At 36.9% G+C, this 17043-nt stretch overlaps 1 protein-coding gene across 17 annotated transcripts in view; it reads right to left on the minus strand.

Moving 5' to 3' along the window:
- CSPP1 (centrosome and spindle pole associated protein 1) overlaps positions 1-17043 on the minus strand; it is a 131894-nt gene that overhangs the window by 102017 nt on the left and 12834 nt on the right. For 7 of the 17 annotated variants that reach the window (XR_004059278.1, XM_030937815.1, XM_030937817.1 and 4 more), the window contains 4 exons: positions 15629-15728; positions 6112-6215; positions 5371-5394; positions 42-122 (listed from right to left, as the gene is read on the minus strand). Coding sequence is in view for 15 of the 17 variants with exons in the window: in XM_030937815.1 (XP_030793675.1) it covers positions 42-122; positions 5371-5394; positions 6112-6215; positions 15629-15728 (309 nt within the window). In the remaining 2 variants the exon portion in view is untranslated. Of the gene's footprint in view, positions 1-41; positions 123-5370; positions 5395-6111; positions 6216-13700; positions 13751-15628; positions 15729-17043 lie in introns of those variants that run through there. The other 10 variants (XM_010371598.2, XM_030937824.1, XM_030937825.1 and 7 more) reach the window with 3 other exon arrangements.

Here is a 17043-nt window from a genome sequence, read left to right on the forward strand (position 1 = left end):
CGGAAAACTGCTACCCACAATAACTACTCCTATCCACCTACCTTAGCAGATAACCTCTCACCAATAGGAAGAGAAACTCCCAAAGTAGATCGATCTGTTTCACTCGTAGATAGAAAATTTGTCTGTATATATACACATTAAAAAAATATATTACCTAATTGCCTTTATAAAATATGTTGCATAAATGTGTCTTTGCATTCTATATTCTAAACTAGTATTACATTACGCAGAGCAAACGAATGAAATGGAATGAAGATAGAAACTACAAATCTATACAGACCATACCAAAAGCATTTGAAAAAAGAGAATTTTCTGCCAATCAACAACTTCCTGAAAGGGAAAATCAGGCCTTAATTTTCATTTGCAATATATGTATGTCTATTGATTCAAGATGACTAGAAGCATGAAGAAAAACTTTCCCAATTTATATTCGTCTTCTAGGCACATACTCTTCATTATCAGTGCTCTACTGTCTTTTTGTTCTCAAGGCAAATTTAAACTTCCTCACAAATATCTTAATGCATGCCACAACAGTTTTTTTCTATTTTTCCTATAATTATGTGAGTGAATATCTACTGAAATGCCAATAGATATAAACTATGAATGTTGTTTATGTGTTCCTCCAATCTTGTTCATTAAGCATTTAAGTAATGCAGTGTAGTAGAGGCAGCATCAGACTAGCAGTCAAAAGACCTAGGATCTACGAACAGCCCAAGCACTTATTAGTTGTATAACACTGAGGAAGTCACTTAACTTCTCTGACAGACACTTTCTTCTGTAAAATGAGAATAGTACCTGCTCTGCCTACCTACCAAAGCTGGTATAAGGATGAAGGAGGATAAAAAATATAAAATCCCTTTGAAAGCTGTAAAGCAAATACAAAGGACTGGTTAAAAAAAAAAAAAGACACATGATCCCCAACTGGTAAAAAAATACATATGATCTCCAACTTTCTGGTACTGTTACTTAGTAGTCAAATAATTTTGAATAATGTACTTCACTTCACTTCAGTTTCCTTGTCTGTAAAACGGAAATAATGTCATCTACACATCACTAGGTTATAAGGATTAAATCAATCAATATTGTCAACCTGCCTAATCCATGCCTTTTACTTATTCACTAAACAAGCAATTAGCAACCATCTAATACTATGCAGGTACTATTTTCAGGTGGTAGGGATACAAATATATTTTACCTATATTCAAGGGATTTACAATTCAGTTGCAGAAACAGACATGTAAGGCCGGGCGCGGTGGCTCAAGCCTGTAATCCCAGCACTTTGGGAGGCCGAGACGGGTGGATCGCGAGGTCAGGAGATCGAGACCAACCTAGCTAACACGGCGAAACCCCGTCTCTACTAAAAAATACAAAAAACTAGCCGGGTGAGTTGGCGGGCGCCTGTAGTCCCAGCTACTTGGGAGGCTGAGGCAGGAGAATGGCATAAACCCGGGAGGCGGAGCTTGCAGTGAGCTGAGATCCGGCCACTGCACTCCAGCCTGGGCAACAGAGCGAGACTCTGTCTCAAAAAAAAAAAAAAAAAAAGAAACAGACATGTAAGCAAATAACCACAAAACAATGTATTAACTACTACAATAGCGTTGTATTCAAAACATTATGGAAAGAGAGTAATTAGCAAAACTCAGTGATTAATAAAGTTTCATTAAATCTGGGCAGGCAGGGTGGCTCATGTCTGTAATCCTAGCAGGTTGGGAGGTCGAGGCAGGCGGATCACTTGAGCTCAGGAGTTCGGACCAGCCTGGGCAACAGGGCGAAACCCCGTCTCTACTAAAAACACAAAAAATTAGCCGGGCTTGGGGCCACGTGCCTGTAGTCCCAGCTACTTGGGAGGCTAAGGCAGGAGAATCCCCTGAACCTGCGAAGTGGAGGTTTCAGTGAGCCAAGATCAGCACCACTGCACTCTAGCCTGGGTGATAGAGTGAGACTCTGTCTCAAAAATAAATAAAGTGTCATTAAATCTGAATTTACGAATGAGTTGTGCTACAAAAGCTAATTTGAAAGTTGGCTGTATGGAACTCTAAACTTATCTGACAAGGAAAAAATAAGACACATGACCAGATCCCTGAGTGATTTTACCTCCTATATACTGAAGTACATTATAAACCTAATTATTTTGTAGACTTATAAATGCATGAAAAACCCATTCACAGTTCCAACCAGGAAGATAGATTTAACATCCTCACTCCTTCATTGGGCAATTTCCCATTCCAAACATGGGTCAAGAATGATGTTCGAAATTTTCAATAAAATGAAAAGAATAAACAATAACAACATAGGCTGGGAGTGGTGGCTCATGTCTGTAATCCCAGCACTTTGGGAGGCCAAGGCAGAAGGGACACTTGAGCCCAAGAGTTCGAGATCAGTTTGGGTATTTAAAAAAAAAACAAAAAAACTTTTTTTTTTTTTAAATTACAGTCTCTATCAAAAAAAATTTTTTTTATTCTTAAAAAAAGAACAACATAGTGAGTTTTTTCAAAAAGCTAAATTTTAATCATTCATTCATTCATTCACTCATTCATTCAATAAATACTGAGTGCCTACCATGTGCCCAAACTCTCTGATACATTTGGGACTGAAAAAAACAAAGATTCCTATCCTCCAAAAGCATACATTCAAGCTGGGGAAAATGAAAAAGAAATAATAAACATAATGAGGAGTAATTATATATAGCATGCTAGAAGGTAATAATTACTGTGACAAAAAGGAAATTAAAAGGACAGGCTACAGATACTGCAGGTTTATCAGGCATGAGGGTGGGAAGAACAAAAATCAAGAATTCTCTTTTGGACATGGTCTACATGAGGTATTAGGTAGATTTCAAAGTGAAAATGTGAATTATGCAGCCAGCTAGAAAAGTCTGAAGTTCACGATGGAGGTCTGGGCTGGAGATATTAATTAACTGGCTCAATTTAAAAACTGTTCCCCTGAGAACATGTCTTTTCTGTGTTTAGATGGTCAAGCATCTTTTATCCTAAAAACAGGAAATCATCTCTGGGCAGGAAGGGCTCAGGAAAAAAAAAATTAATTAAAACAGGAAAAAAGATGGTAGTTGTTACCTCTTCTTGGCAAAATTAAAAGATTTGATTTGATTTTCTTTTTTTAACTCAAATATCCATGCAATCCAAGTCTGGAAGCCACAAGAGATACGAGTGGGACTTGGAAACCATACATATTTCAGGGGGTCCAGGAAGCTGCAGCCAACTCCCTATATTCTGTGTAGTTTTATTTTTCTCTTGCTTTCCCTTCCATTCCCACCTTCTCAAATGTGAACAAAAGACTCTCTCTAATTTTAAGGAAATACTGCTCCTCTACAAGACTATATTCTTTTTTCTTTTTTTTTTCTTTCTTTTTTTTGAGATGGAGTCTCACTCTGTCGCCTAGGCTAGAGTGCGGTGGCCTGATCTCAGCTCACTGCAAGCTCCGCCTCCGGGGTTCACACCATTCTCCTGCCTCAGCCTCCTGAGTAACTGGGACTACAGGCGCCTGCCACCACGCCAGGCTAATTTTTTTGTATTTTTAGTAGAGACGGGGTTTCACCGTGTTAGCCAGGATGGTCTCGATCTCCTGACCTCGTGATCCGCCCACCTCTGCCTCCCAAAGTGCTGGGATTACACGCGTGAGCCACCATGCCTGGCCGACTATGTTCTTAATAATCTAAAAAACTGGCCAGGTGCGGTGGCTCATGCCTGTAATCCTAGCACTTTAGGAGGCTGAAGTGGGCAGATCACAAGGTCAGGAGTTTGAGGCCAGACTGGCCAATAAGGTGAAACCCCAGCTCTACTAAAAACACGAAAAAATTAGCCGGGCGTGGTGGTGAATGCCTGTAGTCCCAGCTACTCAGGAAGCTGAGGCAGAAGAATCGCTTGAACTCGGGAGATGGAGATTGCAGTGAGCCAAGATCGTACCACTGCACTCCAGCCTGGGCGACAGAGCAAGACTCTGTCTCAGAAAAAAAAAAAACAACAACAACACACAAACAAATAAAAAAATCTAAAAAAAACTCCTTCACATCCCTTTGAATTTAAAGATTTGTACTTTCATGAAGGCAATTTCTTCTTATGTCCCCCACCACTATCTTTTTTAAAAATCTTACCTAGGGAGTAATGCAAAACCTACAAGAGAAAATAGTAGATATCTGATACCAGAAGAAAACTCCACCCAATAAGAAGATGTAGCGAAGGGGAAGATAATGAGGTATATAAGCCCAGGGAGTCAGGCTGGAACATGAAAGACATGTGCAATGCTAAGGAATTTGAATTTTTATCCTGGAGTGAAAATTAGCGCAAGGAAATCAGTTAACAAGTTGAGCAGCAATTTAAGACAATAAGATGACAGTCTCTACATGCAGAACTAACTGTCCTAAAACACAGTTACCATGCTCTTCACAGGCTATTTAAGAAAGTATGATGCTTATCACTGCCTATCACTTATAACCAGTTAAAAATCCACTGCCTTCTAATTTGATCCTATCCTATACACATCATTATTTCTTACTACTCAAAAAGAATGATACTCTGACCCAGTCAGGCTGGTAAAGTTAATATGCCTCATTCATACAAAGCTAAAGTCTACCCTCTAGGTCCCCCTTTACTCTATGCTCTCCATCTGAAAAACTTTCTCGCTTCGATTCTCTCTCTAGATCATCCAAATCTAGACTGCCTCACAAAATAGAAATTCCCACTATGAGGACTTTCTTGATCATTATATCCTTCCTGTAGTTACCACTCTATGAATTGTATGAATGCTATCTCTATAACTACATTCTAAGCCTCTTGAAGACAGGATGCATACCTGATACATCTTCATAATAAGTGTTTAAAATACGTTAGTTGAATGGTGAATTGGTGAGATTCTTTTTAAAACCAGTTTTGTAAAACCATAAACTGTTTCCCTTTGTTTTCCAACATAAATGGACAAATGTAATTTACAGATTTTGGTGCAAAAACAGAGTAATCCAAATTCTGATAACATGTAGTTCAAATATCTTGAATATTCTACTACTCTATTAATCTTACTGTGATTAGCATAATTTGAGAAACGAAAAATTGCATGCTGAAAACAGACTTAACTGCAGAATATTCATAAAGAATGCATAAGAAAGCAATAAACACAAATGCAAAGCAGGAATCAAAAGTAATTACTATATTAACAGAAAATTATAATGTGTACGCTGTCATCTGCTAAAAGCAAGAATACAAAGTGGTGTCATTCAAACATCTCAAAATCACAAATGAACCCGTTTTCCTAATTGGTTTGAATCTCATAAATGCAAACAATTGCAAGCTACTAGATCATAAAAAAAAAGAGAGAGAAAGAAAAAACTGAAGGAGGCCATTTTGCAGACAACCCTACCTTTCTTTTCCCTTGTGTAATGCCCTAAAGTCAAGGGAAACAAACCATTGACAAAGTGTATTCAGTCAAAGTTCATTCTCTCCGTGTGTAAATCAGAATAAATAAGAGACAGTTTGTACATTTGGAACAAACATAAAGCAGTAAAAAATTAAAGAATATCTTGAGATCACAACAAACATCATGATTGTTTATAATAATTTTATAACCTAAATTTAAAACTTACAATAAACCTTTACGTCGGCCATTATATAATTTAACAAAAATACTAAAGAGTTCTACTAAGTAAAACATGAGATCATAAAACAAAAGCTTTAGTGGCTAAATAATTAAATGTAATTTTATAAGCTTGGCTCATAGGAAAACAATTAGCAACTAGAACTCCACATGTCATTTTAATACATAGTTGGGGGGTGTAGAAGAGTGGGAAACCATGATTGAACTACTTCAAACCATGACAACTTTACAGAAAACATGAAAAACCATAATTAACGATCTCACTTAAAATTAGAATCCACTGCCTTAGTCAAAAGGTCAAAAGTCTTTATTATTCTATGGCGCCAGTTCTCAGCAATATTTTTTCTCTATCCATGTCATATATGCCACTTAACTTTGACTATAATACTACTTTGCTAGTACTACTGAAAACCTAAACATTAACACATATGACTAATACCTTATGAAAACAAATTTAGGAGCTGAATTCTGAAACATTAAACCCAACTCATTAATAGAACTCGCTACCTGAGTAAGATAACGTCTGTAATCTTGCCGCAATTCTTCTTTTAATTTATGTTTCTTCCGTTCATAGTCGTCCCCAAGTGGTAAACTTAATCCATAATCAATTCCTAGAAAAAAAACAACTTCTTAGTATAATTCATTTTCAAACCAGTCTCAAAGTTCTACTTCCTGTAACAAAGCACAGTAAGAAGGAACACAATTATGCTGATTCTCAGACTAGGATTAGGGTAAGTTTTTTACTAAAATGTCTCAATAGATAATACATTCACATAATCAAAAATATTACCAAAAATATCATTCTCATCCATGAGTCCTAGTCACCCTGTTCTCCTGTCCAGAACAACAAACATTGTTATTTCTTGTCTCCATGCAGAGAATTTTTTAATGCATCTATAAACAGATACTTTGATATTATCATATACATATTTATATGCATGTGTGCATTACATTTACTTTTTCCCCCATTAAGATAAGTAGTCTAGCATTGTTTGGCATCTTGCTTTACAAGAACAGCAAAATTAAAGAAAAGCTAATTATCTTTACTTCTTCACTTAATTATATACTAATTTCTATAAAAATAAATACCAACAACAATTTTAATGCATCATTTTCAGTCTAAGAAAACCAGTAACATGATTTTCTTAGCATACAAGAATATCGTTAATATAACATGTTTCTGAGAAAATATTATTAGGGCCATGTGTTGCTTAGGATGACATTTCTTTTTTTTTTTAGTTTTCTATCAAAGAGCATTCAGAGAGGATGAAATTCCTAAAAACTTCTGAAGTTAAACCACTTCTGATTTCATAAAAATGGATATTAATTTTTATTGTGGTAAAATATATATAATATAAAACCTACCATTTTAATCATTTCAAACATACAATCCAGTGGCATTAAGTACATTCACAATATTGTACAATCATCACCACTATCCATTTCCAGAACTTTTTCATCATCCCAAACAGAAACTCCGTAAATGCATGTTAATTTTTGGAGAAAAACTTCGAATTTGAGTAGTATTTCCTTACACAAAATTTAAAAATCAAATTACATTTAGGGATGATGATGATGATGACTGTACAGCTTGTAAATATACTAAAAACCATTGAATTGTAGACTTTAAATAGGTATATGTTATGGTATATAAATTGTATCTCAAGAAAGCTATCAAAAATCAAATTATATACTTTTCAAATCTTCAATAATAAAACACTATGTCAAGAAGCATAGACATTAGATGAGTATTTAGATTTCTGAAGCTTCATTCCTTTTTTAGTCCTACTATACACATAATACTATAGTATTAAAAAATTATCATTTCTAAACAAAATAAAACTTGTCCTTTTTTTTTTTTTTTTTTTGAGACAGGGTCTTGCTCTGTCACCCAGGCTTGAGTGCAGTGGCGTGATCATGGCACAATGCAGCCTCAACCTCCTGGCCTCAAGCAATCCTTCCATTTCAGCCTCCTGAGTAGCCAAGACCACAGGCATGAGCCACCACGCCCAGCCAAAACTTTCCTTAAAGATTCAGCTATGAGCACTACAGATGAAATAAAATTTGACTGTAGCTTATAAACTGATATAAAAAAATCACCATTTGTGCCTTATTTCTCACAATGTAGCTGAATGATGGGAACTTTTCAAGAATGTGTCATATCACTGCTTTACTACATCACTGAAACATTTCAGGCAGGGAAAAGGCCAGCGTAATATAAACATAAGTTGATGTTTATGGATTCTTACAGAATACTAAAATCCACCTACCGCTATCAACACTGGAATTCTCTTGATAAACATTTCTGGCCTATTTAACTCCTTGATGATAGAGGGTATAAGAGAGGATTCCTTAGGGACACCTCTTACACATGCTTCTAACTCTCTTCCAAAAGAAACTAAAGCATTCCATATGCTGGGAATTTTAAATCATCCTAGAAAGGAACTGTTTCCTCTTGAAGGAATCTAAACCTTTTTTTAAAGATACAGAATTTAAGCCTAAGGAGAGAAAGTTTCGATTCTCATGTTCAGAATGGAACATCATATATAAAACTAAACAATAAAATCTATGAAGGCAAGGTCCATGCGCTATTCAATTTTATAATGCTGGCACATAACTTTAACCCAAGAAAATGTTCATTGAATAAATCTGCAAATGAATATATGCATGAGTGCCTGAGCCAGAGAAAGAAATGAGAAAAGGTGAGGGGAAACAATATACTATACTTAATATTCCATTTCTCCTGTTAGCGGTCTGACTGCACAGAGAGAGGTAGTTACCAAAGTTACATATCACTAGTCACACAGGGTCACAATGGATGTTCTATTGTGCCAAGGAGAAAAAGACAACAGTGCTGCCAGGATGATGCCAACACACTGCCTTCCCACCCAGGAACAAGCAATTTACAAATTTACAAAAAGCAGATGTTTAAGGTGGCTTTTACTGCTGTTTTTCAATTCTACTTGGTGGGTTTATGTGGAAGAATGGAAAGAAAAACATACTTCATTTTCATTTAAATTATTACTCATGTATACATATATATATATTTTGAGACGAAGTCTCGCTCTGTTGCCCAGGTTGGCGTGTGGTAGCGCAATCTTGGCTCACTGCAACCTCCGCCTCCCGGGTTCAAGTGATTCTCCTGCTTCAGCCTCTCAAGTAGCTGGAATTACAGGCACCTGCCACCCCTGGCTAATTTCCGTATTTTTAGTGGAGACAGGGTTTCACCATATTGGCCAGGCTGGTCTCAAACTCCTGACTTCATGATCCGCCCACCTCAGCCTCTCAAAGTGCTGGGATTACAGGCATCAGCCACTGCGCCCAGCCTATTACTCATATTAAGTTAAAGTTTTATTTACTAAGAGTATTTGTTTTTCACTATTAATTCAAATAGTATTGTAAAATTATCTTAACAGACAAGCAACAATATATAATCCCTTCTGAGTTATTTATAACTTTATTAATTTAATGTTTATAGTCAACAGAAAACACTAACTTTTTAATTCTTATTTTTGTCATCTTATACCATTTTATGGCGTTAGAGCTAAGTCACAGATATAAAATTAGGAACTGTATAGAACAATGTAAATATCCTATTCTTTTAAACCATGCATTAACAATAACATCTCAATTGACTTAATGAGCTAAGGAACATGGTGAGGCTTACTTATTGGGCTGTTGTCTTCTGGTGGATCTAGTAGCAAGTAAAGCATTCGTGTCATTTTAGGGTCATTTGAAGTGATGTCACTTCATCAAGTATAACATCAATGACCCTAAGATAGTTAACATTATACTTCAGAACTATAGTAATTAGAAGCATTTGGTTTCTATAGCAGTTGTGGCTTACATAAAATACTTAAGACTAAAGTATGTAACTTCTTTAAAATTAACTTACCTTCTAACAGAGCATTCATCATAATTACTCTATGAAACAAATTACCATGGAACTTTTACTTTCTTTTCATTACTATACTACCATGAAAAAACATTATGTAAAAATAATCGAAAGACAAATTATAGGACATAATAATAGGCCTTTACATAATGGGTGACTTACAAGGAGATGTGACTAATTGGGAAGACACTGCATTCTTAAATTACAGCTATAAAGGTATTACTACAAGGACCCATTTGACTCATACAAAATGAATAAAAACTGTAGAAGAGTATCTGTGATTTAGTTTACAACAGGATAAACCTAAGACAAAGAGGACTGATAATTAAAACTATAAGCCTGGGTGCTGTGGGTCACCCCTGTAATCCCAGCACCTTGGGAGGCCGAAGTGGGTGGACTACTTGAAGTAAGGAGTTCGAGACCAGCCTGACCAAGATAGTGAAACCCCCGTCTCTATGAAAAGCACAAAAAAAGTAGCTGGGTGTGGTGGCAGGCACCTGTAATCCCAGCTACTCAGGAGGCTGAGGCAGGAGAATCACTTGAACCCAGGAGGCAGAGGTTGCAGTGAGCCGAGACAGCACCACTGCACTTCAGCCTGGGCAACAGAGCGAGACTCCGTCTCAAAACAAATAATTAAAACTACAATTAGACAGATGCACTGGCACAAACCTATACTCAACTACTAAGTCTCAACTACTTAGGAGCCAGAGAAGGGAGGATCGTTTGAATCCAAGAGTTCAAAACAAGCCTGGGCAACATAGCAAGACTCTCTCTCTACAAAAAATTTAAAAATTAGTAGGGCATGGTGGCCTAAGCCTGTAGTCCTAGCTAGTCGAGAGGCTGAGGTAGGAAGATCCCCAGAGCCCAGGAGTTTTAAGCTACAGTAAGCTATTATGGTGCCACTGCACACCAGCCTGGATGAGAGCAAGATCCTCTCCCTTAAAAAATCTGGGTGGTGGGGGGAACTATATGTTTTAGGAACTTCACAAATTTGTATCATTTTAAAAAGATTAATGGGACCATTTAAAAGATTAATGTAAGTATTTCTCAACAATATTGATTATTGTTAATAACAGTAATGGTTGTTAAACAATAAGTTAGTAAGAATTTCTCTTAATGAAATAAATACAAATATTATGCCTAGAAACAGTTTAGGGAGATAAAAGATCTTTTATAGATCACTTTTAGGTGACTTTCTCTTAATATTACTAGTATCTGAGTTATTCTGACAAACTCCTTATTAAAGACATTGTTTCATTAGCTTATATGAACTAAATCATGTACATCCTATATGTAATTAAAAAACTGGACTATAACTTTCTCTTGGCTTGGAAAAGAAAAAAGAAAAAAAATTGAATGGCCTTTGCCTCTATTTCTTGGAAAGCAACCTCTAAATCTTTAAAATTTTCCACACAATGGGAATGTCTTTATTATTCACGGTGGGCACCTTGGACCACACCTAATAGTTTACACTAACAAGGTAAATCATTGTGAGCCCCTAGTGGGTTTGACCTTAAAATTTACCAGATGATGGGAACGTCTTTATTATTCACAGTGGGTACCCTGGACCACACCTAACAATTTATACTAACGAAGTCAATCATTGTGAACCCCCAGAGAGTTTACACTACAGAGATGACAAAAATGGGAGCTGGTCATGCCAGAAAAACAAACCATGTGATTTGAGGGTTGGGCATTTGTGCCATGTGACATCAGCCAGGCCTAAGGGGAATGAATGTAGCAGGGCTAGAGATCAAGCCAAGGAGCAATGATTCAATCAATCATTCCTACATAAGGAAAATCCAGTAAAAACTCTGGACACTCAGGCTCAGGTGAGGCTGGTTGGCAATATGCTGTATCCTGTCACATACTGATGTGCCAGGAGGGTAATGTCTCCCTGAGACTAACAGATACTTCACGTTTGGACCCTCCCAGACCTTACCCTATTTGTCTCTCCCTTTGGCTAGTTCTGATTTGTACACTTATGCTATAAAACTGTGACCATTAAGTATAGCACTTTCTTGAGTTCTGTGAGTCATTCTTATGAATTATTGAACTTGAGGGGATAGGGGAAACCCCCAAATTTATAGCCAGATGGTCAGACCTGAGGGTGTCCTGGTGACCTTGAATTTGCAACTGGAGTCTAAAGTGAAGGCAGTCTTGTGGAGGCCTATGCCCTTAACCTGTGAAGTCTGGTCCAAGTCACTGTAATGCTACCTTGAATCCTTTTATGAAAGGTATAAATGGTGGTAGAAAGAGTCACATGGAATTAACCATGAATATCATCAGTACCTAACAGAAAAGAATTTATAAAATCATAGTGTTGTATGATAGTTGTACTATGAGCTATCAAAGATTGTTTTCATTGGATAAAATGAGTATGTCCAGTTTATATATCACTGATTACTACACTATGCTTACTTATTCAAACTATGATATTACAGTGCTTTAAGTCAATACCTCATTTCCAAATCTGACCTACATTAGACCTGTTTTTTATAATTCCTAAATGACACCACTTAAGGGAAAACCCTTAGTTGCCAAATACATTTTTCCCAGTGTGAGAAACTATGTATTTGACTGAATTTTAAAGCCACAATTAATCAAGCAGAAAGTCAGTAACTAAATGCTTATGCGGTATAAAATTAGTCAAATTATATATTGTTCTTTAATAAAATTCCATGTGCATCAAAAATTATTAATTATGGCTTCAGATGGCAATGGAAGAAGCATGCCATGAAAATTAAAGTCAACACACCGAAGAGAATTGGTTTTATTTTTGCAATGGGGACATTAATTCGTTGGTTTAAAACATCTTTTCCAAGCAGTAAGTGCTGCACACTGTGCCAGGCAGTGGAAATACAATGGGAGGCAAGTTAGCATGTCACTGTGGTACAAAAGAGAAGCTGAATCAGTTCAAAACTACCCTTCAAAATGAAAACCAATCCTCTAGAAGCACATGACAGGATTGACCAACCCAATCTAGCAGAAGGAATAAGATGGAACATTTATCATATAAGAAAAAAAGAAGTCATCAAAGAGTTTGAAGCAGAGACTAATATGATCAGATTTGTTTTATACAAATATATAAAAAACATACAGAGATTTGGTAGAGGGGGCTAGACTGTAAAACAAAACAACCACCAAAAACACTAGGAAGCTTTTACAAAAAGCTTACAGACAACAGAGGCCTGCATAAAAGTCAGTGGGATTACAGCCGAGTGACCTTATTTGAGATTTACGCATCAGAATCAACTAGACTTGTGTAACTGCTTGATACAGGAGACAGGAGAAGACAGGAATCAAGGATGACTAGGCAGCCAGCTCAGTGAGATGGGGAGCACTTGAAAGTTTGACAAGAGTATAAGTTACTTCTGCAAATTTTGATTTTGAGCCCATGCCATACATGACCATACAACTACAGATGTCCAATAGAAAATCAGACATATGGGTCAAGTTCGCAATAGAACCTAGGACTGGGATAAAGATTCAGAAGTCATGAACACACTAATAGTAAATAAAGGCCTGTGAGCGGATATGGACACTCAGGGAGTGTATAAGATGAGAAGTTGGCCTAGGTCAGAGGCCCAAATAACACCAATTAATGAAAAGGCAGAGGTCACCATCTTTTAGTTATACTTTTAGTTCTCCATCATATGTGAATGTAATGATCAAAGAATAATTCCTAAGACAATTCAAAAACCTACATTTTTTTTTTTTTTAATTGAGATGGGAGTCTCTCTGTCGCCCAGGCTGGAATGCAGGGGCACAATCTTGGCTCACAGCAACCTCCACCTCCTAGGTTCAAGTGATCCTCCCACCTCGGCCTCCCAAGTAGCTAGGATTATAGGCTTGCGCCACCATGCTGGGCTAATTTTTTTGTACTTTTAGTAGAGACGGGGTTTCACCATGTTGGCCAGGCTGGTCTTGAACTCCTGACCCCAAATGATCTGCTGGCCTTGGCCTCCCAAAGTGTTGGGATTACATGAGCCACGGTGCCCAGCCCGAAAAACTACTTTTAAAAAGATGGAAGGCCAGGCACAAGTGGCTCACACCTGTAATTCCAGAACTTTGGGAGGCCGAGGCAGGCGGATGGCTTGAGCTAGGGAGTTCGAGACCAGCCTGGGCAACACAGCGAAACACCACCTCTACAGAAAATATATGTATATATAAAAAAGTCAGCTGGCATGGTAGTGCTCACCTGTAGTCTCAGCTACTTGGAGGCTGAGGAGGGAGGATGAATCACTTAAGCCTGGAAAGTGCAGGTTGCAGTGAGCCAAGATTATGCCACTGCACTCCAGCCTGGGTGACAGATTAAGACCCTGTCTTAAAAAAAAAAAAAAAAAAAAAAAGACGTAAAGGAGAAAAAGAAATTAATATTTATTGCGTACCAATTATGTGCCAGCCATCTTTTCACGTATTTAACTTTCACCCATAATGACTTTTTGAGATAGATGTCATAAGGAAACAAAGTTTAGCTCCTGACAGGTCATAAAGGTGCCACAGCCCAATCCAAAGCAAGGTATAACCCTAGAATTTAAAAGGGATTCTGTCGAACCTTAGCAACCTTAGTGCTTGAGATAACCTACTATTAAACTTTTAAAAAATTATCTCTTGGAATAATTAAAATTTAGATTCATAAAAATACAGGGCTGGAAGATAATCAAACTTATTTCACAGAAAAAAAATGGCGAGCCTTAGAGATTAAAAATTTTTACTAATATATAATGCTTTAGTTCATTCATGTTATATATTAATAATTTATAAGAGATTCAAAATGGAAAGTTATCTGTATATCTGATATTAAAAGTAGGGCACTCACTTTGAGCTATTTGTCCAATTGAGAGACAAAGCTTACTAACTATTCAGTTTCTTGGCTGGCATCCCCTTGTATCCACTGGCACACAAAAACAATTTAGGCGTATACCTACAGCCATGAAAAGCTGTCCATTTGAGAACAATGCTTTATCCAAATGAACTTATCATAGTTGACTTTCTTTTTGTGAAAAAGTTTGTCATCATCAATAAATCACAAAATGCACATTAAAAATATTCATACAGATCGGGCACAGTGGCTCACGCCTGTAACCCCAGCACTTTGGGAGGCTGAGGCGGGTGGGCAGATCACCTGAGGTCAGGAGTTCGAGACCAGCCTGGCCAACATGGCAAAACCCTGTCTCTACCAAAAATATAAAAAATTAGCTGAGTGTGGTGGCACGTGCCTGTAATCTCAGCTACTTGAGAGGCTAGGACAGGAGAATCGCCTGAATCCGGGAGGAGGAGGTCGCAGTGAGCCGAGATCGTGCCACTGCACTCCAGCCTGCGCAACAGGGCCAGACTCAGCCTTGGGGGAAAAAAAATATATATACATATATGTATATATATATTCATACAGACTGGGCACAGTGGCTCAGGCCTATAATCGTAGTACTTCGGGAGGCCGAGGCAGGAGGATTGCTTGAACCCAGGAGTTCAAGGTAACGCTGAACCATGATCATGCCACTGCACTCCAGCCTGGGTGAGAGAGACCCTGTATTTAATAAATAAACAAAAATTTTTACATATTCATACATTTTCTTTTTTTAAAATGTATACCTACCAACAAGCCAAAATGTGGTAAAAAGTTTCCAAATATTTTCATACCATACCATAATCAAAGCATTAGTATGGCTACAGTATTAACTTCTTTACAACTCCAACATGATCATCAATAATTAAAATAGTCTTTCACCAAACAGCATTTTGTACCCTTTAAGCACATTTCTTTAATTTTTAAATAAGCAAGTTCACCATTTTCAGTCAACAAATAAAAGTTCCTCTTCTCTCTCTCTCTCACACACACACACACACATGCAAATTCCTTTCAAAGTTTTCAATGTTTAAGTTATGTTATACACACCTACTTCTATAAGTTCCACAAATCATAACTAATGCAGTATCACATAAAACAAGTACAAAGTTTTCAGTATGAGTTCTATTTCATATGTAGACCATATTGACTTATATAAGATTCCAGAAAGAAAAATTACTAGGATTCCAAATAAATCTTTTTTTCTGACAAGACAAACCTCTTTCAGAAGAGCCAACTAAGAACATCTTAAAATAAGTTTAGCACATCTAATGACATACCTAAGGAACCCCTGGTCTGTTGACTATTTGGTGGTATGTTTTCCTTAGCCATAGAGATCAGTATCTTACTGTTTTCCGAAAGCTTCTCTGACAACTTGCCCTGAAAGAGAAATAAAGTTTACAAAAGCAAAGGGAAAAAAAAAAATTAAATATACAACCCACCTCAAATTTTAATTAAACAGCTTGATGAAATTACACAGTACATCATAGAAGAAACTAAGTGTAAGGTTTGAAGAATTAACCAAAGGTATTTTGATTTTATAACAGATATTCTAATATTTAACTCACTCACTTACCAACAAATATTTACTGAGTTCCCATTAAGTGCCAAACATTTTGTCAAGCATTGAAAGTATATGAGTTTTAAAAAATACAAGAATTTCTGCCATCATGAAGCTTATAAACTATTGGGGGGACACATAATTAACTCATGATTAGATTACGTGATATGTAGACAGTGGCAGCAAGGCGTTATGGGAAAAGAAAACAGATTAAGGAGGCCCAGAAATGGTGGGGGAGGGACTACAAGGCCTCACTGAGCAGGTGATACTTGAACTAAGACTTAAAATTATTTATGTACAAATTAATATTAGAAATTATAACAAAACTGTCTTTAAAGCTATGTACTCCAAATTATGTAACTCCAAAGCCATAAGCTGGTCCTAAATACTGGAGAGTGGTTAAGAGATAGACTCTGGAGCTGCATAAAGGTTCTACTCCTGAATCCACCACTGTGTGGACCTGGACAAATTACTTAACTCCTGTGAGCTTCACTTTCTTAATCCATAAAACAAAAAAAATTTCACCTACTTAACAGGGATATTATGATTAAATAAAATGACACATATAAAGTCCTTGGCATTCCTGGTACATGACAGGTTATTATGGAAGAAAGGCAACCTATTATGTTGGTTCCGAGGACAAGCACTAGAGCCAGGCTGCCAGGGATCAAAGCCTAGTTCCACCAACTCTACTGCTAGTCTCATTACTTAACTTGCCTCAGTTTACTCATCTGGAAAATTATAATAACAGCACTTACCTCATAGATTACTGTGAAATATAACCTCTTAAGAATATGCCTTGTCCATAGCTAGTACTCAATAAATGTAAGTAAAATTGTAATTAGGGCATCTATAGTATTTGTCATCTCAGCCAGGATACCTTTATCCAGGACAAATGCTAAACCAGAAAAAAACACTGGACAACAGGTAAACCAGGATCATCTTGAACAAACCAATATATATGGTTGACTTTCATTATGATGAACCATATGGCACAGATTAAACTACATGCTGTATCTTACTACACACACTGAGCCCTGAGAAGGTGCCACAACACTCTAATCAGTACTGTATTCTCAGAGCTTAGCATAGTACCTAACACAATCTCAGTAAGTATTTGCTAAATGGATAAAT

Source organism: Rhinopithecus roxellana, chromosome 9 (genome assembly GCF_007565055.1).
Source record: "Rhinopithecus roxellana isolate Shanxi Qingling chromosome 9, ASM756505v1, whole genome shotgun sequence".
Lineage (NCBI taxonomy): Eukaryota > Metazoa > Chordata > Mammalia > Primates > Cercopithecidae > Rhinopithecus > Rhinopithecus roxellana.